Source organism: Lissotriton helveticus, chromosome 9 (assembly GCF_964261635.1).
Source record: "Lissotriton helveticus chromosome 9, aLisHel1.1, whole genome shotgun sequence".
NCBI classification, from domain to species: Eukaryota; Metazoa; Chordata; class Amphibia; order Caudata; family Salamandridae; genus Lissotriton; species Lissotriton helveticus.
Genome location: NC_136070.1, coordinates 553481632 through 553497449, shown reverse-complemented (window position 1 = coordinate 553497449; position 15818 = coordinate 553481632). Strand labels below are relative to the sequence as shown.

The 15818-nt window shown below is 39.8% G+C and overlaps 1 protein-coding gene across 2 annotated transcripts in view; it reads right to left on the bottom strand.

Moving 5' to 3' along the window:
- LOC144781546 (solute carrier family 22 member 6-A-like) overlaps positions 1 to 15818 on the bottom strand; it is a 451615-nt gene that overhangs the window by 318886 nt on the left and 116911 nt on the right. For both annotated transcript variants that reach the window (XR_013601010.1, XM_078660450.1), the window contains exon 3: positions 11914 to 12068. Coding sequence is in view for 1 of the 2 variants with exons in the window: in XM_078660450.1 (XP_078516576.1) it covers positions 11914 to 12068 (155 nt within the window). In the remaining variant the exon portion in view is untranslated. The remainder of the gene's footprint in view (positions 1 to 11913; positions 12069 to 15818) is intronic.

The window sequence follows — 15818 nt, the reverse complement described above, 5'->3', positions numbered from 1 at the left end:
GACGGATTCACGGAATACGGATCGTACTTCGCAACTCGGACGGACGGGTACGATTCGTACGGAGAGGGCTCCGGATACAAATCGTACGAACGGTTTTTTTCCCGAATCGGAATCGACCCCTTAGAAACTTTTCTGGTGAATTATTTAATTAGTTGTGAAGACCATGCTTTTCCTGACAGACACAGATTTCAAAATAAATACAGCTGGAAAAAAACACACATCCGGATCATCGAGTGCAAATAAAAGCCTCATAGCAGTTTTGATTGTGGACACAGAATATTTTTTAAAAAGCGGCTTAAGATAGGCAATACGGAGGTACAGGTACAATGGACAAATAAATAAAAAGTGCTCAGTGCTCTGCTTCGAGATTCCATCACATGGGCAGAAGATAGATGGGTGCTTTTTTATTGAGGGGAAAGCCACCAGTTTATGTACAATGCCCAGTCTTAACCTGGTAAGGACATACTGGTGGGATTGCTTAGTAACCACCTTCAGATATTTTGAAAAGCCAGGGCTATTCAGATTGTTAGAATAGTAAAATTGATGGGTTGTGAACTGGCTGGCGGCCTCACCGCGCAATTTAGCTTTAACCCCCGATTGATATTTTTAAGCTCCTTTTTTGGGATATCAGTAGCACTAGCAGGGTCTGCAGAGACATTCAGGTCAAATATGTCTCTGAATGATGTTATAACATAATTAAGCCATGGGATCAGATTACAATTATCAAGGCGTAGGCAATCATTGATGATTCTCCTGGTGAAACCAGTTTCTTCCTTAGCCCAAATCGATCGCCAGGCCATTAGCGGTCTTAAACCAATGACATCCGACAAAAAGACCAACCCAACTTCCTGGTGAGCCAACCCAGTAGGGGCAGATGTTGGAAGACAAAGAAGTCTCTTTAAGAAAGTATTTTATTCAACTTGCAGGTCCCCATGACGGCAATGACCCCAAACACCTGATCCATAGAGTGCAACTGGGGCACATCTATGGCGGTAGACATGCAACATATAGTATATACGTCTACTTCCTAGTTTGGAGGCAAATTTGAAGACACCAAAAGCACTTTTGCCATCTTGGCCTTTACATTAGATATTTCCTGGGCCCACGTGCCATTACTATTAAAAGTGATGCCAAGATAGCAGAATTTATCAACCACTTGGATATTCTGATCTTCAAACTGAAAAGTTCGTAATTTCCTGACCTTCTTCCCACACGCCATAATAAATGTTTTAGAATTATTAATCTTTAATTTCCTCCACCTAATGAAATCTGAGAATCTGTCCATTAGTCTCTGCAGACCGATAGAGGTTCTGGAAAGGAGAACTGTGTCGTCTGCATAAAGCAGCACGGGGGTCGCATGGCCCTCAACTAGCGGTGCATCAGAATTAACCGATTTTAGCTCAGTATCAATGGCATTGATGAAAAGGGAAAAAAGGAGTGGGGCAAGAACACATCCTTGTCTGATACCTGATTTGACTTTTATGTCTTTAGTGCATTCCCCTGCTTGACCAAATCGGATCCGAGCTGATAATTTGGTGTACAATCTGGCCAAAAAATTGATGAAGGCGGCTGGGGCACCCAGTTCTAATAATGTAGACCACAATAACTCATGGTCACCCAGGTCGAATGCACTGGATATGTCCACAAAGCAAAGAAACAACGAACCATGCTTGGCCCGTGTGTATTTACCTATAATCGGGTCTAGATTGATACACTGCTCAATAGTACCAAGGCCCTTGCGGAACCATTATTAGGAATCTGCTAAGATTCCATTGGCCTCTGCCCACTCCTCCAGACGCACCAAAAGTACCCTGCTCATTATTTTCAGGGAGGAGTCTAGGAGGGAGATAGGTCAATAGTTCTTAGCCTCGCGTCTGTCTCCCTTCTTATATATAGGAATAATTATAGACTCACCCCATGTAGAGGGAATACTTTCCGTAGCTGCCGCATTAAAAACTTTGGTCAAAAAGGGGGCCCATAACAATATATCGGCCTTATACAGATCAACAGGCCCGTCTGGCCCCGGGGCCTTCCCTCCCTTGCTATTACGGATGGCTTTATCCACCTCCAAGACTGTGATATCAAGGGGTAGTTTTTGTCTACAAACTTCAGGCTCAGGACAAATGGTGGCTTCTCCCCCTGGATTAAAAATGCCGGTAAAATGCAAGACCCAACTATCCTCGCTAACCTGAGCTGTTAGAACAGGGTATTCCTCCTTTTTAAGGAAGGGGCTATTCACAGTATCCCAAAAGAGCTTACTATCAGGGAGCTCTGCCGCCTTGGAAAGATTGTCCCAGGCTTCCTCACGTAGCTCTTGCTTTCTACGTTTCAGGTGATTTTTATAGGTTGCCCTGAGGACTATAATCGATCCCTTATCCCTGATACTACTTGTTAGGGCTTTCTTTAATTCTTGTAGGGACTTAGTGCAGGCTCCATCAAACCACCCTATGTTGTCCCTCTTTCTACTGACCTTGGCAATTGTTAATATCTTTTTAGTTGACTCATTAATCTTCTTAAAGCCAGCAAGAATGCATGCAGCGCCTGCATTGACATCTAAACAACTCTGCAGCTCCTGTAAGCTAGCCGCCACAATTTTTGTCAGCAACCTCTCTGAATTGTCGCTACACCACTTAATCCTAAAACCATTTGGCCTACAAGGGGCTATTTCAACAACAGTCCTTTGAGTAGCTTGGTCCTTCAGTCCCCAAATGGAAATGGACATAGTGATACAATTATGGTCACTAAGGGCCAAGTCTAAAATAATCGGGGTATCACAGAAAATACTAATATTCTCGGTAATCAACACATGATCAATGACAGTGGCTGAGTTCCTGCCAGTAAAGGTCGGGATGGGGTTACCCTCACTATCTTTTGCAGGCTGGTATATTAACAGTTCAAATTTAAGCAAGAGTGAATTAAGCGACTCTCCATGCAGGGTGTGTGTAAAATGAGCACAATCTTACCCTGTCAAATCCACAAACATTCGTGAAGGAGAAGGGACACAAAGAAATATTAAAATCTCCTCCCCAAATGATATCAAAAGGGCCAGAGTTGGCACCACATAAACTATCCAGGGCATACTCTAGTTCATTAACTACTAAAGAACTAGAGGAGTCAAACACATTATTATAATGGTTGATCAATAAAACATTACGGCCCCCGGTATGTTGCAACCAAAGTACTTGTGAATGAAACACAATTTTTATATAAGATTTGACTTGCACCGGGAAGTTTACAGAAAGTAGTATCAAGAGCCCCCCTTTAGCCCTGCCCATGGTTGAGCTCTGTGCAGGGCGGTTATATGAGACATACCCATCAAAGATTATCTGTTCCGTAGACCACGTCTCCTGTAAACAGAGAATATCATAATTATTAACAAGCTCCCGCCAACCAAGGGATTCTTCCTTTTTGCACCAACCGGCAATGTTCCAGCTTGCAAATTTATATCCACTACCTTGAAGTCCCATGCCCGATCCTGGATCCTCTTCCAGGGGCAAACGGGATGGCACCACTAATGTTGTGGCATCCTGACTCTGGGTTTGCATACCACATAAATTCGGAACAAAGTTCTGCTGGGGAATAATTCCGGGATAGTCTATCGCCTTTGGCAGAGGCTCTATTGGTTTATAGCCTGGTTGATCAGTAGGCCCCACGAGAAGTACTTTGTTCCCTTCAGGATTTCCACCCTCACATGACATCTGGTTAACAGGGGGCAGTCAGTCTACTGCATCGAGACAACTGAAACGGTTGAAGTCGCAAAAGGGGTCGAGGGTAGGCATGGGGCCAAATCTACCGGTATGTCTCCTACTTCCTCCTCTACGGTCAACCCTTGTCCATTCATCATTATTTCTCCCATGGACCATACCATTAGGGGGTAAGAAAAGGACAGCGGCAATGTCTGAATAGTAGAGTCACATGACCTATTAAAACCAGCACATATATGAGACAGTTCTAGGATCCCTAAAATTTATCGTTATACAATCCCCGTTTATTGTTTTTACTGTCTTTCCCAACCAAGGTAATCTTCTAAGCATAACAATCTCGCTAGATGAATGTGCCGGCAGTGGTCTATTCTAGTTTAACCATTTGACAACCTTACTTTTTAAAGAGCTAAAGGATTCATTTTCCTCCTCTTCTAAGGCTGGGACGCCTGCCAGGACGACCATAAAACGGTTTGCTTCAGGTGGTAGGTCAGGTAATCGGCGTCTTGTAACTCTGCACTCCTTTACTGGTGCTGGTGGGACAAGCTTACAGGTATCTACTCCACTATTACAGGGATTGTCATTACTGCTAGGCAGGGGATCAGAGATCTGCTTCGGAGGGTCCTGGGGGACCAAGTTAGTACCTGGTTGACTAGGTAATGTACGATCGACAATGGGCGGTCTACAATCTAGGGTAGATGACTTCCCCCCCATTTGGCACAGTATTTTCGTGACTACACCCGGCTTGTTGGTCAGATTTGGGCATACTACTAAGTTAGATGTTAGTTATTTTAACTCCCTCACACTATTTCTCTTTTCCCTATTCCTTCTCTTTTTTAAATTTACTTCACTCTCTCTACATATGTTTCCTGCTGCTTTATTTTTTCTCTATATGCAATCTTGTTTACTTGGTATTCCATCAATCTACATCACGTCCTATTTATATTGTTTTTTGTTATTCGGTAATAAGTTTATATATGTCTTCTTGGTTAATAGTTAATTTCATATTTTCAGTGGCTAATTTATGTATTATTTCTTGGAATCTAAAGGGTCTTCGTAACCCTGTTAAAATGCAGAGGGTGCTACTCACTTTTCATAATTGAATTGCCAAATTGCTTTCCTGTAGGAGATGCATCTTAAGAAACAAAATATTGATTTTGAGCACTGACAATGGGCTGGGTATGTTTTCAGTTCTCCTGCTATTAATAACAAGAATGGAGATTCCATTTTGGTACATAAATCTTTGCATGTTCAATTGTTAAATAAAAAAAAGAAGATGCTGGTAGATGGCTATTATTGAATATTAAGATGAATGATAACCTTTTCTCGCTATGCAATGTTTATGGCACCATGAGGGGTATTCACAATTTTGAGATTGTTTTTAGTTCCTTTTATCTGCTTGTCCCTCTCACAACATTATAGAAGTGGGCGATTGCAATTAATTATTGGATCCCTTCTTAGGGGCCTATTACGATGCCATATAAAACATCTCAGACCCTCGGTCAGAACCGTTCCTATTGCATCGTAATCTCCTGTTTGGATTTCCGACCAACCCATTTTATAGAGTCAGTCGGAAATGAATCCAAACAGGATTTCAGAATGGCTTACGACAGAAAGCCTCCTGTAATCCCAAGGTTGGCTCTTTCCACCTGAGGGGTTACAATGGCAGAGCCTTTTTTGTGCTGGCCTTTCTGACACAGAAAGGCAGTGTGAATCTAACTTTGGGGGCCATCCGCAGGGCCCCCATGGGTGGCAGGCCTGTGGATGGTGGTCTAGGGGGCACCTAATGTGCCCCCCTGTTGATCCCTGCACCCGGTGGCAGGCATTTGAGGTGCCTGTCATGGGATGCAGGGATGAACTGCACCTCTGCTCTTTACCCTGAGAGCACGCTTTCCAGTCGGAATGCATGCTCCCATTGTAAAGAATAGGAGTGCAACCGAACAGTGCTCGCCACATCCTACTTGCTGGTTTGGGACTACCGACTGAAGGTCGGTCGGTCCCAGTTCCCAAATGATGTCGGGTGGACTCAGGTCTTTCCGATATCATAATTGGGCCCTTAGACCGTCAATCTCAGGTCAGATATATTTCTAATAAAACACAATAAACTTTCCATAGGGTTATATATTTCAGAGGATTATGCATGGAGAATTTCTCATCCATATATGTTAGAATTCACCTATTTCTCCCCTATTCACTTTTTCAAATGTATTTGTCACACAATATGTTCTTCAGTCTGTATCAAATGTTGAGATAGGGTCTATTCTCATCATTGACCACGCCCCTGTAATATTTGATTTGGATACACCCAACGACATCTCTCCTCCCAATAGGTGGAAATTTAATAAGGCCCTTTAGCAATATAAACAATTTATTGAAGAATTCACAGTCTTTTAAAAATTATTTATTTGCAGTTAATTGTATTTCTGACTCTCAGATGAATTTTATATGGGTTCCTTTTAAAGTGACTGCAAGGGGTTTTATTATAGACTATATTGCAACCAAGAAAAAACATCTCTTTAGGAATCGTCACAATTATTAAAACAAACTTAAATGAAAGAACATGAATATTATTCTTCTAATAAAACAGATACTTTGTCCTGGTTAATACAAGCTGAACTAAAATATAACAAACAATCTTGGGATAAAGCTTGTGATTCTTTACTCAAACTTAATGCTTAAATGTTTGGTGGTCGCAACAAGGCTTGAAAACCTTTGGCAAATTATTTGAAAATAAAGAAGCAAATGTCCAAAATGCACGCTATCACAGATACTCTTGGGGTTAATCACACTAGTGATGTCAAAATATTATACAGTTTCACACAACACTATACAAAATTATATACCCCAGAGTCCTCTACTATCGATGAACAATTAGACAGCTTCTTTCATTCTTTCCCCAAACCATGTGATCACAAGCAAGACTTTTCCACTGAGATAACTGAGCTGCAACTTAAAAGTGCTATACTTTAACTTCTTAAGGATAAAACTCTAGGTCCTGATGGTTTTTTGGTTCAGTTTTATTTTCAATTTGCACATCTCCTGACTCCAAAATTAGTACATTTAATCTCTCACTTTTTAACTCAAGAGCAAAGGCACTTTTTCTCAAACAATGCTCTGCCTACTTCCTACAAAAGGTAAAGATTTATCCAAATGTGGGAATTACAGACCAATATCCCTTATTAATACAGATTGTGAGATAGTCGCTAAAGTCCTTGCTTAACGTATTAAACAAGTCATTCCTGACTTGATTAATATACATCGATCAGGATTTGTGAAGGGGCATTTGATGTTGGATAATTACAGGACTTTGCTCAATATAATTCACATGGCATCTAAATCTAATATACCTTATGTTGCCATAACCTTAGGTGCTGAAAAAGCTTTCGGTCGGGTTACCTGCGATTTAATGTATGGTGCTCTGAAAATGGCATGGTTTTAGACCGCATTTTCTTAGATACATCCGTCTTCTGTACTCTCAACCCTCCACTTCAATTTTTGCTTTTGGCAAACAATCCTCATATTTTCCTCTCTTTCGAGGAACTGGACAGCCATGTTCTTTTTCCCCACTTCTTTTCATTTTATCCTTAGACATTTTTCTAGAGAAAATTCATAGATCGACTGATTTTTCAGGTTACAAAAATAAACAAATGGGAGTAAAGTTTGCTGTATATGCGGATGATATTCTGCTGTATGTGTCAGAACCACAAAACATCCTCTCTGCCTTTTTTCCCTTTTAAATGAGTATTCTGTAATATCAGGATACAAACTTAACATAGAGGAAACGGGGGCAATTCTATTAAATACGTATTGTCTTCCCGAAATGTTCACTGACACAGGATTCACTAGAAGTCTAAGTATATCAAATGATTAGGAGTCTCATATTCAAAGAAACCATTCAAATAAATATTAATCAGGTCAAATTGAAAATATCTAGTTTGTCCGATAATTGGTCTCTTCTTTATTTATCCTGGTGGGAAAGAATAGCTACGATCAAAATGATGATGTTACCAATAATTAATTTCTATTTGTCCATGCTTGCAGCTAAACATCCTCTCATATTTTTTAAATCTTTTAATTATTCACTTGAGCCCTTTTTGTGGAATAAACGTAAGCCAAGAATTTTCCTATTAAAACTCCAATAGTCTAAGGACAATGGAGGAATTAATTTCCCCAATCTCTGACAATATAGATGTACTGTTTAAAGTCAACTGAAATATGTGAAAATTGCACCGTTTACACTTCGATAGGCAATCCAAATTTCCCAAGCTCTCAAGGCTTTCTTCTCACAAATAATCATGCACTCCAATTTTTATTGCCACACTTCTACTTCTGCAATCTAATTTACCCTTAGAAAATTTTACATAGCTCCTATATGGTGCAATAAGCATATCAAACTTAATAACCAAATTCTTTTTTGGAAATAATGGATTCAGACAGGCATGATAATTATGGGCCAAAAAGTTTCAAATGAGTCAATTTTAGAGTTTACAGCTAACACAACTAAAATATGGTATTTTTTTCCTAATATGCCGTTCAGTATCAGCATCTTAAGCCTACTCTTCTCCAGTTTCTTTCACAGTCTTCATCGTCAACACTCAACCCTCCACCTATTTCTTCCTTCATTAATTTTTCTTTACAAGCAAAATCAGCCTACATATAAAACTCTTACCTATTTCCCATGAATGTAGACCAAAATCCAAGACTGAATTACAATGGGAGTCAGACTTTAATCAATAATTTTCTCGACACACTTGGAAATCAATATGGGCAAGGATACATACTACTTCTTGCTCTGCTGCTACCACTCAAACATTGGTTTATGTCAAAAGACAGTAACTGCTGGTTGTGTGCTCAAGTAAACTGTGATATGTGTCATATGTTTTTTTAATGTCCTTGGGTTAGGAAGTTTTGGTTACACTTTTGAGATAGAATAAGCAATATTTTGTCTACTGATATTACATTTCATATTGTACATCTTTTGTTAGGTGGTTCATCATCCTTACGGCACTCTCATAAACCATTTGGGAAATTCATCACATTTGTTGATTGCCACTGCTCAACAAATTATCACATCTAATTGGAAAGATACTTCAAAAATAAACTGTATTGGTTGGTGGAGTTTACTATACCATTATCATGGATTGGATAGAGCTTATGCCACTACACTTCCCCTTATGATTAGAAGAGATGTGCTATGTCTTCCACTCACTTCCTACTTATCCAGGACTATTACTCCTTCTAGACCTGTTAATATCACTGTTGATCCCCCATGAGGCAACTACAATTCTGTTTGCTTGCTACAGGTATTTAGAGATGGTTGTCAAGGCATGCTTCTTCTTTTATTTTAGAAAATTAAAGTGCTACTGTTCTATGTCTGTTTATATTCTCAAATGTTAAGCATTATAGTTTTCAATTATTGTTTTTTCACAATTTCACAAGTCCTTTCATAGTATACTGTTATTTTAAATGTACTAATTTTTGTTGTATTCATAATGCTTGGAATGCCATATAGAATTTGATCTATGTATTGTTTCATGATACTCTTCAATAAAGCATCATTAACTTACAAAACAAGTGGTACAATGAGGAGAAATACCTTTATTACCACACATTTCAAGGCTACAGAGAAATAGGCCAATGAATATACACATTAATACAAGGATGTGCAGAATATGGGAGAAATAAAAAGATAACATTTTCAGAAACGTAATAAACATCACACATCAAAGGGAAAAGAACAACATATCTAAAAATGCATTTCACTATATTTGGGAATATGTTAAGCCAAAAACATAAACAAATAATGCAAAAAGGAACAGGAACCCTGCATTTCGTGATGAGATGGGTGACAAGTATATGGTGAAGAATACAGTGAATTTGACTGTCTGCTTTACCGAGAGGCAGCAGAATAGCTGCAGAAAGCATGCAAAGTGTTAATGTTCCCGCATGCCAATACATTCACTTTGCATCCACTGTAGTTCTTGAATGTGTGTTGCTGGTAAGTCTTTCAGTGGAATGATGCATGGATCTAAATTTACGACATCGTGTACAACTAGCTCTGAAAGCCTTTACATAGACAATATGGCTTACAATTTCTGTTCTAAATAAGGCCTTGTGAAACACTACCTCATGTAGCTATAACACTCAATCTGTTCTTGTCACCACATGCTTTGAAATCTGAGACAAGTGGGGTATGAGTGTTTTGAAGGTATGATATTGCTGAAACATTCAATGGTGGTATGTTCCCAATAAGGGTAGGGTACTGTGGATTGCATTTTTGCCTGCTTTCACTGCTTTATGCCAACTAATTAAAAATTTAGGAGTGATCTAAAAAACATAGCTTTCTTCCGGATATATGGATAAAAGTTTTTTTGTCAATGTCAGTTACAGTGCTGCATTGTCTTCTGATTTGTGTGACCATGCCTGCAATAAAATCACATGTATAAGGGCAGTAAAGTAGAAACTCACTGCTTTGCAACATAAACGGATAACAACCTTGTTTTCTGATTCCATGTAAGGGACACGTTTGCATTAAAACTTTGGAGTGTCTCGAAGGTAGTTGAACATAGCTTTTAGTCTGTGTATCAACATAATCCATTTTATAATGCCAGATTACGAGATTATCTCTAAACACTTCAAACATGTTATCTTCTTGAAAGGACTTCAAGACTTACTTATTCAGATTACATCTGCTTGACTAAGTAACTCTGCACTTAAATATACCATCTTCCTTTCCAAGTGATTGTACTACTGAATATCGAATCCCAGAATATCGTGGGTCAAGAATATTGAGGACAGACTATCCAGGGATAAAATACTGAAAGGAAGGTGTATATAGGGAACTATAGATTTTCTATTCCAAACTCCACATCTACATACCCTGAATATATATGTACTACCTAGGAAAATATATCTGGAGTTAGGTTTAGAATATCTGAACTTTCTTACTTTTTTCATATTTTGTTGTCAATATTGTGGCTCATTGTTATTCTGGGCTTGATATTCAGGATACATGTCTTTCTAACCATCTGCTCTAAAGGGTCTTTTCTTTCAGCTGTTTCTAAAGCGTTCTTCTGGCAAAGTGGCAAGGTTCTTTCCATAAGAATAACCCAACTATATAAATAAATAATAAACAGTGCAGATGATGCCTTTTTATCTGAAGGCACTTCATTCCAGTTGTGTTTCAATGAAATATAGGGAAGTTGTTTTTACTGACTACAGGGTATGAAATAGACATGCCCTGGGTATAGTGACATTTAGTTATCATGAGACCCTACTAAGTGTTAGGATCCTCATCATTTCTCAGTAGGTTTCTTTTCTATAATTTTACTATAGCCACTCACAAGGAAAAAGGAGGACTGCTTGGACAAAATGTAATTTAATGTTAAATCAACTATATGTTTTTTGCATATCTCTGCAAATAACCATCCATCATCAAATGGCAGTGCATCAATTAATACATACAAAGCAATTCAATATTGTTCCACATGCACAATCATAGAACTAATCTGTAATACTCATATGCAGTGGTATCTACATTTACATAGTTCTCTCTCTCTCTAGATAACTCTTCCATACTCAGCATGCCAATGTCTCACCTACATAGGCTAAATTCTGCCCAGAGCCTTTGCCAGAGCAACAGTGGCTGAAAGCCACTATGATGCTAGAAGACAAACCATCTCGTAGAATGTAACATATGCTACAGCTCGCTTCCTCCATGCATGTGGCAAGTGACATGCATTTAGGCACATACCGATCTTCTTAATGGCAGATACCTATGAGAAACATTTATTTACTGTATGCAGATTAAAGAATTGGTGTTATTACTTAAACATTAAGTTATACCAAATGCATACACCAATAAATGTACCAATTGTCTAATAGTTGAGTCATATATTTTTTAAACGTATCAAGGACATCCAGCAAAGAGTGGAGAGCAGTCTTCAAAAGAATGTATGTCACTATTCCACAGCATGCCTACAAGCTACTATTTGACCTGTAAAAGTGAATAAAGATTTCCAATTGGAATTCATTTTGTGTCATTCTCTCCAGTAACATGGCTATATGTTGTTGGCTGTAGAGTGTAACATCTGAAGAAGAACCACATTTTCAGAGGGCTAGAATGTTAGTGCTAAGCAAGGGGCTTTTCTGTCAAACATACAAGCAGCTTGGAGAAGATCAGTAATAATATAAAAGGATACACTTCTTTTACCCAGTGACACTGTGCTCAGGACAACTCCTGAGTTGGCCATCCCAACCAGGAAGCGGAAAACACAATATGAAATAAAGTTAGGTGAAAAAGCTGTACATGTCCCGGAGACTGCCAGCTGCAAGTAGGACCACATTATCAGCCGCCTTCGTCCAAATCTAAATAAGAAAGAGAACCAAGTTAAGTCATTTCTCCTATGATAAATCACAAGTGATTGAAGAAAAGTCTAATGTGATACCAATAATTTCTCCATAAATCAAGTTTAGTTTCAGTTATTGGTCAATCTGGTAAGTAAACAAGCAAGGAAGACCCTCAATTTGAGTTAACCAGAATTGATTATGCTTTCAAGAGAGACTAGACCCAGTAGTAGCCAAGCTTGAGGGGAATTCTACAATGCTTTGTTTAGAAGTGTTTGTTTTCTTTTGAATTAACTACAATTAGTGTGCTATCTTTCTTTCATTTTTTAAGTATTCATTTGTCAAAATGTTTACATTTTGTGGGACAACTGGTGATGCACCAAACCACAAAAGATATATTGAACCTTATCCATTACTGATGCACACAGTCAATAGCAGCATTTAGAAGAATACAAAATGAAGCAAAAGTTTTGGGCCTGACGTATCAAAGAGTATTCCCATTCTGTGTCTGTGTAAAAATGTGGCCTTATTATGCTAAAGGAAAAAGGGCATGGAAAACATGTACGCAGGGAAGAGAGTTAAGTGAGGGCAAGGGAATGGAGATCAGACACATAAGTATATTTAATTTCAGTGACAAGGACCAATCTGTGTCTCCATGGCACTTTGTTCAGAATAAAGATGGCTTGGGGATCTTCTTTTTTGCCTTCCCCATGAGATTGTGTCAAATAAGAGATGATGTGGCTCACTCAGCACAGTAATAAACGCATTAGATACAGCAAAGTTCCCATGATACATCACATCTGTTCTTTACCCTGTGGTGCAACAGAGGTAGAAATAACTAAGCAACTTTGTTGTTTCTGCAGCACACTTCAAAAGAGAAAACACCTCTAAGGATTGCTTTTGTGCAGGACGGTGCCACTTCCTGTGCAAAAACAGTCCTGCCTGCAATCCAGGCACCATTGCATGATGGGGCAATGCTGCCTGCATAAGCGCTAGTCAGAGCATAGTGAACCAGTGCATGGAGAGAGAGCGGGAATATGTCATATCTTGGTAGAGATGGTGCATTTCTGCCCTGTTCGCGTGACACAGCGGAGCAAAGAAGTCTTTCTGCGTAGCGCTGCATCAAATATTGATAAATCTGCCCCTTCATCTTTAGTCTCCTATTTAAAATTCCTTCACATTCACAGACTTCTAAAATGTTCTATTTGTCTTCTTTATTTGTACACACTTTATTAACCCGTTTATATTATTTGAATTTCTAAGCATACCTCTCTTGTTTCTTTCTGGATCCCTCTTGCCTCTTTCTCCACCCCACTTCCCCCCTCTCAGTTACTTCTTTCTGCAACTCTGTGGGCGCTTTCTGTACCTCATGTGCTTCTTTCTGTACCTCACTTCTTTCTTCATCCCTCTTGCCACATTCTGCACCCCTCATTTCTCTTTCTGTACCTCTCTTGCCTCTTTCTACACCCCTGTTTCCTCTTTTTGCACCCTCCCTGCCTGTTTCTGCTCCTCTCTTGCCTCTTTCTGTACCTCTGTTGCTTCTTTCTGCACTTGGCTCCCTTCTGTCTGCACCCCTCCTGCCTCTTTCTGTTCCTCTCTCGCCTCTTTGTGCACCTCTCCTACCTTTTTCTGCACCTCTCTTACCGCTTTTTGCACCTCAGTTGGTTTTTTTTGCACTGCTCTTGCTTCTTTCTGCACCTCACTTGCCTCTTTCTGCACTTCTCTTGCTTCTTTCTGTTATATTTTATATCAGTACCCTGATATAGGTCTAGGGAACGTCGTACACTTCTCTTACATCGTCTCCCTGTCATTATATATGAATGAGCCTTATAAGGACATAACTCCACATAAGGACAGACTGCCTTGTATGGACATAACGTCTTATAAGGACTGTAGCCTTTTACAGACTAAACATTTCACCTAGTTCCATGCATAGGGAGGGTATTTCCCGATCAATATTGCTAAGACATCATCCTTAGCACATATGAATAATGTATGAGTACACTCTACCTCTCCCACCTCTCCCATCGATGCACAAGGTTTATACAGCACCTCTTTCTATCAGTAAGCAGGAGGGAACCAAGGCTTCAAGGCTGACACACTGACCAGGGATGCTGCAGCTCCAACATGCCATCGCTCCAGCTGACAGTGGTCCGATGATCCCTTGCGGGGTGTTCAACTCAAGTCCAGGACGAAGTCCCACACTCTCACTATTCAGGTATGGGGGTTCGAATAAATCCTAGTGGGATTCTTGCCTCTTAGACTTAGGCACTTAGGCTTAAGCTCTTTCACACCTACTCACATGCTAGGTACACTTAGGTACATCTAGACAGGCATCTTAGGAGTAAGCACTTTATTTTTTAAATGCATTTCATATTCATGTATGTGTTCATGACTATTGCAAAATGGTAGAACAATGCTATTTCTTTCTATTCACTGTACTGCTGGTCCTCTATCTCTGTTACTTGTTACAGTTGTAGCAGCACACTTATTTTACATGAGAAGAACAATTGTGCATTAAATTCTTATAGTAAACTTGCTCGACTGTTTCTTCTGTGTATCTCTATGAGAGCAAAACAAGCAAGCACGAGTGACTGGGTGAAAAGTAGTATATTGTTTCCACGATTCTGAGGTTATTATGTTCTGAAGTTGCACAATCGAATCTCTGGTAGCACTGCAAGCTAGCTTATGCGAAAACATAGGCTGACATTTTCGGTGGGGGTGTACAAACTCAGTTTGCCTCCAAGCCCACATAAACCATAAACCATAAACAGCGTAGGTCCTGCATGAAAGGATACTATTGGAACTACACTACATTTCTACACCTCTCTGATTCTTTCAGCAATTCTCTTGCCTCTTTCTGCACTTCTCTTCCTTCTTTCTGCACCCCTCCTGCCTCTTTGTGTATCTCTCTTGCCTCTTTGCGTACCTTTCATACCTCTTTCTGCACCTCTCTTGCCTCTTTTTGCACCTCTGTTGGTTCATTCTGCACTGCTCTTACTACTTTCTGCATCTCACTTGCCATTTTCTGCACCTCTCTTGCCTTTTTTGAACCGCTTTTCCCTCTTTCTGCACATTTCATGTCTGTTTCTGCACCTCTCTTGCCTCTTTCAGCAACCTCTGTTGGTTCATACTGCACTGCTCTTGCTTCTTTCTGTACCTCACTTGTCGCTGTCTGCACTTCTCCTGCTTCTTCCTATACCTCTGCTGCTTCTTTGAGCAATTCTATTGCCTCTTTCTGCACTTCTCTTGCTTGTTTCTGCAACTCTCTTTCATCTTTCTGCACATCTGTTGTTTCTTTCTGCACCTCACCTGCATCTTTTTGTATCCCTCTTCCCTCTGTCTGTATCTCTCTTGCCTTTTTTTGCACCCCTGTTCCCTCTTCCGGCACCTTTCCTGTATATTTCTGCCCCCCTCTTGCCTCTTTCTGTACCTCTGTTGCTTCTTTCTGCACTTCTCTACCTTTTTTGTGCACCCTTCTTGTCTCTTTTTTACCTTGCCTCTTTATGCACCTCTCTTACCTCTTTATGCACATCTCTGGCTCCTATATGCACTGTCTAGGTCTCTTTCAGCACCTCTGTTGATTCTTTCTGCACTGCTGTTGCTTTTATCTGCTACTCTCTTGCATATCTCTGGCTTCTTTCTGCACTCTTCAGGCCTATTTCAGCACCTCTATTGCTTCTTTCTACACTGCTGTTAAGTCAATCTGCTACTCTCTTGTACATTTCTGGACCCCTCTTGCCTCTTTCTGCAACTCTCTTGCCTCTTTCT